The sequence below is a fragment of the Nicotiana tabacum genome, chromosome 18 (assembly GCF_000715075.1).
Source record: "Nicotiana tabacum cultivar K326 chromosome 18, ASM71507v2, whole genome shotgun sequence".
NCBI classification, from domain to species: Eukaryota; Viridiplantae; Streptophyta; class Magnoliopsida; order Solanales; family Solanaceae; genus Nicotiana; species Nicotiana tabacum.
Window position 1 is genome coordinate 77,569,524 of NC_134097.1, and position 9,121 is coordinate 77,578,644.

The following is a 9,121-nucleotide window of genomic DNA, read 5'->3' on the forward strand; positions in this document are numbered from 1 at the left end:
AATTCTAAACAATTCAAATCCAATGCCAAATTATAGTTTTTCAATCATTCTTCCCTAAAATCCAAAAATCGACCATGGGCCCGCTTGGTCAAAACATGAGGCTCGGACCAAAATCCGATTACCCATTTACCCACGAGCCCGAATATATAATTTATTTTTAAATCCAACCCCAAAATGAGGTCTAATGACTAGTATTGGTATGGCGTGTCAGTCGAGCAAGATGAGGTAATTGGACCTCGAACGAGTTCTATCGGATTTGACTAAGGTATGTTTGGAAAAATAACATCACTAGTCATCTTAGAATATGACAATGATTCTTGACGGGCAAGAGAGCTCCATGACTTGTTGATATGATGAGTGGTTATGAATTTTTACGTGTTTCTTTCATCCTTGGCTGTGTACGGAGGTTTAGAACAAGGTTTTATTTGATATGAGGTTTGTTACTGGTACTTTATTATTGTGCGATTATTATGGTCGAAAGTTATTGCTATGAGTATCTGAATTATGTGAATTATCATATGATTATTTCTAGAATATGTTTATGTCTTGATACAGCTTATTCGGACATATACAATGTATAGATTCAAAAATCGGGCCTTAAAATGAGTTTCAGATTTTGCAGATTGGGTTATAAGATTCATGGACAAAGGTTGAAGTAAGAATCTTTAGTTAGGTTGTGTTGTCAGACTTATATAGATTGTGATGACGTGAGATCACCTATGGGTATGTGCATGGTAACTTTATACAGTGATTTGATGGCTTTGGAATGACTCTTGGTACATTCGAGGATAAACGTATATTTAAGTAGGGGAGAATATAATGATCTGGTCAGTTGTTTCTAGCATCTTCATTCAGTTCGGTGGTTTGAGGTTATGACTTCATATGATATTATATGACTTGCGTGTGTCACCGGTTTTGGTTTTAGAGTGGTTCGGGATTGATTTAGAAGTATAATTTTCAACTAGAAAGTTTTAAGTTGGAAAAGTTGGCCAAGGTTGACTGTTGTATATTTGATCTCGGATCAGAGTTTTTATGGTTCCATTAGATCTAGATGGTGATTTTGGACTTGCGCATATGGCCAAATTTGCATTTGGATGTTTTTATAAGGTCGACTCTATTTGACAAAAGTTGGCAATTTGAAGGTTTGGAAAGTTCATAGGTTTGACCAGAAGTTGACATCGATGTTATCGGATTTGGATTGTTGTTCCAGAAGTTGGAGTAGGTCCGTTATATCAATTGGGACTTGTGTGCGAAATTTTAGGTGATTCAGACTTGTTAGACGTGTTCGGCGTAAGTTGGAATTTAGAAATTTATAATAGTTCATTAAGCTTGATTTGAGGTGTGATTTGTGGTTTTGATATTGTTACATGTGGTTTGAGGCTTCGAGTAGGTCCATATTATATTTTGGAACTTGTTGGCATGTTCGAACAGGGTCCCGAGGGACTTGGGTATGTTTCAGATTGATTTCGGACCATTTCAAAGGTTGCATGAACTGCTGGTTTCTCTGATTTTTCTGGTGCTAGGAGTATACTTCGCGGAGGGTTAGAATTTTTTGTTCTACGCGTTCGTGCATATTATGTCGCGTTCGCAATGTGTTAAAGGTAAGAGGTTAGCGTGGATCGCATTCGCGACTGTTCATCCTCTTTCGCGGAGCTTGGGACCAGTTGGTCATCGCATTCGAGTACGTCTAGCGGCGCTCGCGAAGCTATTCCTGGAGCAGTGTTCACTTTGTGCATTGCGATCACGTGGGGTACAACCGTGATTGTGTAGGGTACTACTGGGTAGTGTATTGAGTACTCTATTTTGGAATTTGAGTTATTTTATCACATTTTGAGTTTGGGAGTTCGAATTTGGGCGATTTTAATTTCACCACATGGATTGGGCAAGTATTTTTTACTCAAATTTAATTATTATACATTATTCCATCTTTGATATGCGCATTTGATAATCGAATCTAAAAGAGAAATTGGGGGTTTTTATGAAAAAATTTCTAAAGTGAATAATTAAGCTTTGAACATTGATTCGAAGTCGGATTTGAGTGAAATTAGTATGGTTGGGCTCGTATTTTAATGGGTTATCGAAATTTGTGAGTTTTGTTGAGTTTTGGGGTGCGAACCCGGGTTGAATTTGAGTATTTGATTAAAATTTTGACCTTTATCATTTAGGTTTGTCTACTATGGCATCATTTGTTGATTTTTGTTGTTTTTTTCTAGTTTCAGACCATTCGAAAGTCGATTCGCGTGGGATGACGTTTCTAGAATATTATTTTAGCTTGCTTCAGGTAAGTATCTTACTTAACTTGGTTGAGGCACTAATCGCCCGATTTATTTGTGATAGCTACGTGCTAGGGATGGAGCACGTGTGAGAGGTTGATCCCATTAGCATGCACCAGGGTATTTTTCATGCTCGGGATAGTGTTTAGACCATGATATGTCTTGGATTGATTTTTAAGATTCATGTTGTGATGATTCTTATATTTGTACCCATGTTGTGAGCTATTTGAGCCATGTATAAGGTTACATAGAGGTTAATTTCCTGATTGAACCAGATAATTGCTACCTTAGTGATGTATTTGCCTGATTTTAGCTATGATGGCACATTTTGCATATGCATACGTCTTCGCATGTCACTTATACCATTCTAGGAACATGAAATTTGATGTTCTCTGATCATATACATGTATTCTTGTATACCTACTTTCTGTGTGATAAGGATTGGACTGGTAGTGTGTGACCAAGCCGGGCGAATTGTGATATTTATGCATGTGACCACGTCGGGCGGATTGTGATATTGATGCATGTGACCATGCCGGTCAGATTGTGATATTGAGCTTGTGACCACGCCGGGCGAATTTTGATATTGGCACGTGCGTTGTCCGTGCGGTTAATGTTATTAGCACATGAGTTATCCGTATAGCGTGCGGATATGGATCCATCCCCTGGAGTCAACCTCTCATGTTACTTCTTGATGGTGTACACGTAGATTGTGATAAACTGGCGGGTTTCTGGTTGATGTGGGCTTTGGGAAGGCTAATTAGTGGTTTGGTTTGGTTATTAAGATTATGATGTGGGCCTTATAGCCGTATTGTGATTTATATTTGGATCGGGTTGTGCGCTACAACGAATTGATATTTGGTTATTGCATTTCTTCGTTGCTTGCAATTTTCTGCTATTTACCTAATTTATTTACATATCTTCCTTATATGCTAGATTGTTGACTAGGCAGAGTACATAATTATGTGCATCAAGGTGGTCTTATTTGTAATTTCATGATTTGTTCATATTATTGTTCCGTACTTGTTGGAATTTATGAATTTTACAGGCAAGTGGTGAGTATCATTTATAATTCTTGCTTCTATTACTTCGCCGAGGTTAGTTATGATGTCTGCTGAGCACATGGGGTCGGTTTTACTTATACTGTATTTTTACACCTTGTGTGCTGATTTTGGAGCTGAGATGAAGTGGATGACGGGAGCTGGCACTGAAGATATACTTGCTTTCCAGATATAGCTACCACTTGTCCCAGGTAATTTTAGATTTATAATTTATTCATGTATATTCTTAACATATGTTGTATTTATTTTCATACTAGATTTGTAAATCTAAGTCTTAGTGACTCATGACTTGTACTACCAAATCCTTGGGTTGTTGTTTTCCTTATTATTTTCTTATTTTTTTTCATTAGAATTGTGGTGATTGTTATATTGTTTACCTAGAGGGTTGGGTTAGGTGTCATCACGACTAGGTAAATTTTGGGTCGTGACGTAAGTATACATCATTTTTTTAACTCACACTGTTGTTAGTGAGGTTAATTTTTTTCTCATAATATATTTGAGTTGTTTAATTTGTATTTAATACATTGGAATGAATGTTTAAGATACATTGGAATGAATGTTTAAAATACATTTCAACATTTATGTCTTAAGAAGGCATTCTAAATCTATTTTTCCATACGTCTTGAACTATGAACGTTGTTCTGTATTTGCGTCAAAATTTATGAAATTTGACAGAGAAATATATATGATATTGCTTTGATAGTGTAATTCCCGTGTTTTGTTATAAAATGAAAATTTATAGACTGCGCAAAATAAATAGTGCCCGTTATGATATAGAATAAAATTTATCAGTATTATACTTTCAAATATTATTTCAGTTTATAGTGTAGGATCGTGCAACGCACAACGAATATGCACTGATTACAACTACATTTGAGAAAAGTAGAAACACATTGAACCTCCACTAAGATCGGTATTTGATAACTTAACAAAGCACCAAAATTCGAAAGATTAAGAATAAGAATAAAAAGCGAGGAGAGTTAAGCTATTGCCAGTAGGCTCTTTATATAAGTCCTACAAACATATAACTTTTTCAGTTGCGGCAATTCTAATATCTTCACAGTTTTATGATCTAAATTATAAGAAAATAAACCTCTATCCCGCAAGTAAAAGAGAAGTTCGCCGCCTTGGATGTTAATAAGCATTATCCACCAATACACGTCTATAGATATCGACCCGGGGAGAATATAAGGCAAAATAAAAGGAAAAAAATTTTCTTGTCAAAGAGAGTAACCTTGTACCTTTTGTTCCATGCCCTCATTTCATAGTCTTCCAAGATCCATATATCCACTGCATGCTCAGAGACAAGCAAGTGACAGAAAGACAAACAGTTTTCCTTCACTATAAGAGTCATAGTTGTATGCACTTTCTTTGAGGTACACAAACTTCCAGGATGAGGCATAGCGGAGAGTTCTTCCTTATCCATTCTAAATACCATGATTCCATTTGCACAAGGAGGAATCCCTTCTTTTTCAAAATCAGTATACATGATCCAATGCAATGCTCCATTAACAACTGCGTGAGAGTTACGATATGGCAAAAAGTTGAAAGTGGACGATGATTGGATTTTCCTCCACGTCTGTGTCTTCAACATGTATACAAAATACTGACACAAACTCCCTTGTGCTTGTACATAAAGAAGTTTGAATTGTCTTGTTAATGGACAAAAATAAAGAGCACACGATTTTCCGGGATCTGGTGTATGTTTTATGGTTACTTCCTCTTGTGTTATCGGGTTCAAAGCATAATAAGTAGGGTACATGGGATCAGCAAACAGAATAACTCCTTGACAAGAGCATTGAAGAGTTGGGGGTTGTTCCCAGCGCTTATTATTAATCGTAAGCTCAGGTCTGAGATGAAGTTTCCTGAACACATTCTTCCCATTAAGATGTTCAGCACCAAACACATATAGTTGCTGCCCGTTCTTGGTACTCTCGTAATAATCATGTATGAGCAGCATGGGTCTAGCTCTACTGAGATGTACGGTGGTAAAATCGTGTGATGAGATCAAAGCTCTCAAATCCCTACAATCCCTTCGAAATCTAACAAGGCAATCTACTGGAAGTCTACTCAGGATATCAATGATAAGACAATCTGGTAAGCGTCCGAAAGTTTCTGCAAAATCTTCTTCATCTTTACATATAATATTGAATAATGAACCCAAGAGTTCTGTAGTCCAAGTGAAGCATTGAAGTGCCATGACCTATGAAGCAGAAAATAAGAAAACTACGGTTTGATATGACAGGAAACTATACACATATTGATCCTAAAGAAAAGAAACGGAGAAAAATAAATTGAAAATTTCTCTTTTATAATGTAATATGATTCAGAATTGAGAAAGAGGTGTATTATCAATCACAAAATATGGACATTATTAAAACTCAAATCACGCGAAAGCTTAAACAAACAAATATATACTCTCTCTATTCCAATTTATGTGAACTTATTTCCTTTTTGGTCCAATCCAAAAAGAATGAACCCTTTCTAAATTTGGTAACAATTTAGCCTAAACGTACAACTTTACCCTTAATGAGAAGCTTTTATAACCACACAAATACTCTGGGGCCCATTTGGACTTGTTTAGGACCACAAATTCTAAAAGTCTTCATTTTTTTCTTAAACTCCGTGCCGAATCACAAAATACGGACATGACTAAAACTCAAATCATGCGAAAGCTTAAATATATATAAATAGGGTATTATTAATCACTTGGGACAGGAACTTACAAATTGTCGAACCAAATACCAGGGCGAGAGCGACGGCTGAAAGCAGAGAAGGGAAGACAGAATTCTCGAATCAATTACTCTCGGAAACACTCTCGGAAATAAATAAGGCTAAAAGCTTATTTAAATCATTCAGGAATCAATTATCTGTGGATTAGAAGTTGATTTGGCTTTGGTTCTGGTTTAAGAATTGTTTTTATATTTGTTTTGGACGACAATACTGTTACTAATTGAATTGGGAAGAAACTTTTTGACTGGTTCTGGGTTTGCGTTTCCAAAATGTATCACTAAAACCCTAAATTATTCTTTCAAACTTTCTAACGGGTAAAAGAAATAGTAATATATATACGGTACCACCATGAATTCAACTTTCCTCTCCTCGCCAAATTCACTAATCAATTTACCACCCAATTCTGATGGTAGCATGAATATTGTCCCAAACGAACCTCCGTCTAGGAGTGTGCGTTCGAATCAGTTTATCGATAAATCGAATCGATTATTTGTTATCGGTTTATCGATTTCGATTTCAAAATTTTCCTTATCGATTTATCGATTTCGATTTCGATTTTGTCCTCCTCGATTATCGGTTTATCGATAAACCGATAAGCTACAGTAATTTTTTTTTAAAATCCTTCTCAATTTGTTAATAAACCATATCTAAACACACTCCTATCTCATAATACACCATCTTCATAGCCTAAAAAAATTGGATCACTAAATCTTTCCTTAGATATTACTGATGAAACGGAGGCACCTACTGACCCCTCCATCTTTATCCCACTATTCATTGAAGAAAAAAACAGAATTTACTCACCATGGCAACATGCAGTAATTATCAAGGTATATGGTCGAAAAATTGGCCATCAAATACTTAGGCAAAAAATCTACTCCTTATGGAAACCTACCGAAAACCTACAACTTATAGACCTAGGTTCAGATTTCTTCCTCATCAAATTCAAAAAGAGGAAAATAAGATTCATGCTTTACATGATGGACCTTGGTTTATTTTAAATTATTTTCTCTCCGTTCATCAATGGGAACCCAAGTTTATGGCTTCAGAAATAAAAATCAAATACTCCGCCATCTGGTTGCGTCTACCAGAATTACTTACTGAATTTTATGATTTTCAAATTCTTCAGAAATTGGGTAATAAAATTAGTAAATTACTCACTGTTGATACTTGCACTTCTTCCCCCACAAGAGGAAGATATGCAAGGCTATGTGTTGAAGCCCCTTTAGATCAACCATTAAAAACACACATTTATATTGGTAATCACAAGCAACATATCCTTTATGAAGGATTAAATTTGTTGTGTATTAAGTGTGGTAGAATGGGCCATAACCAACAAAATTGTACCTTTTCAGTATTAAAGACCAATCCCTTAGAGTTATCTTCCTTGAACAACTCGACCACTACAAACCCCATACTTCTACACTTCTATCTCCATCGATTGAAGAGTGAAAAAATGTACAATTTCCTAATAAATCCATCATGAGAATGAATCACCCCAAAGCAAACCCACTCCAATCAGTTCCTGTTTCCATACTAAATCCTACTCGGCTATCGGGTATGTATGTTAATAGCATAGACTCGTTTAATTCTCCTAATAATTTACCCTTCACTAATCTTACTATTGCTAATAGTAATCGCTCTCTTAACCGTATACTTACTATACTACCACATCTCCACCATCTACTTTTTCTATTAATAAATTTGATTCACTTTACTCAAATGACTCCATTAATGATAATTCTCTTACTAATCCTACTAACAAAGACCACTTAAATTCTATAATTAACAATCAAATTCTCCTAGAAAACACTACCCACTCGGCCCACTTAAAACAATCCCAAACTCCAACACCTATCACAGGCCATGCAAAGAGCCACGATATCCCACTCTACATGCAAGACCAATTACACATTTTCTGTCAATCCACCCTAGCAATCAAATATGACCTATCCCAAAAATTATGCATGCATCCACCACATTCTCTTAATACCACCATACCCTCCCTAATTATCAACCCTATTATATTTCCCATGCAACTAGATAATGATGAGCACCTTACTTCTACAATCTCACACACTCAATCTCAATCTAAAACACAAAATTCAAACCCTTCAATCACACCGCCTTCGTCTACCACTAAGACAACTTCCAATATAGTTCAAACTTCAAATCCAATAACTACCATTTTCAATCTATTATCAACTCCTCTGCCCTTAAATGATGTTTCCAAACAACCTTAATCACTTACGCAGAACACCCAACAACAACTTCAGGCAGAACATTCATCGTCTTCAACACCAACAAACTCCATACTGACTTCCTCCCACCCATATCATAATGGAGCCAAACACCATCATTTACACGGCTAAAACTCCTTATGCACCGACCAATCCATCATCTTGGCTCGAGACAGGTCCTCAGAACCATGAACTGACCTTCACTATGGAGGTCCATAACCAAGAAGTGACTATTCTTATCAACAATCCGAGATCTTGCGCAAATAGTAGTGGAGGGAATGCAACTAGGGACTGATATATATGGAAGATACCAATCGTCCATGATGCAAGCCCCTTACCTTGCACCATATCAGCCATTACAGCTTCCAACACCATAATTGGATCCTGTTCATCTCCACCCCCATCTACTTCAAATGCCATTTTACCCCAATCTCACTCCTACAACACTTAGGATCCAACCCTACCTGGTTCCACAGCCACACACACCATTAATGGAACTAGTAACACCTCCAATTCTATCACACCACTACCCCCTCCCAATCCACTCGCACAATACATGGAATTTCAGGCAGAACTAGAAGCAACAATCATCTACAACAGGGAAACAAGACCAATTCATGCATGGCTAGATGAAATCAAGGTATTTGTCTAGAAGGAGGAGTACGAAAGAAAGATTTACATAAGGTGCCCTCTAAATTTAATGACAGTATCATTTTGACTAAGGCCAACCACAAATCCAGACGTGGGCAAGTATGCAATGTTACTACTACCAACTTTATGTCTACGTCTAGGACAAAACAACAGTACCAGGATG

At 36.6% G+C, this 9,121-nt stretch overlaps 1 protein-coding gene across 1 annotated transcript; it reads right to left on the reverse strand.

Annotated features, from left to right (window-relative positions):
- Nucleotides 1–4,496: 4,496 nt before the first annotated feature.
- LOC142172550 (F-box protein At3g07870-like) lies at nucleotides 4,497–8,727 on the reverse strand. Its single transcript, XM_075236197.1, has 3 exons — nucleotides 8,646–8,727; nucleotides 6,080–6,096; nucleotides 4,497–5,537 (listed from the first exon to the last, which is right to left on the reverse strand). Exons 1-3 carry the CDS (start codon nucleotides 8,725–8,727, stop codon nucleotides 4,497–4,499), a joined length of 1,140 nt encoding a protein of 379 aa, XP_075092298.1.
- Nucleotides 8,728–9,121: the final 394 nt, after the last annotated feature.

Excerpts from the sequence above, each read along its gene's own strand:
- LOC142172550 (XM_075236197.1), bottom strand. The coding sequence starts at position 8,727 with ATGGCATTTGAAGTAGATGGGGGTGGAGATGAACAGGATCCAATTATG.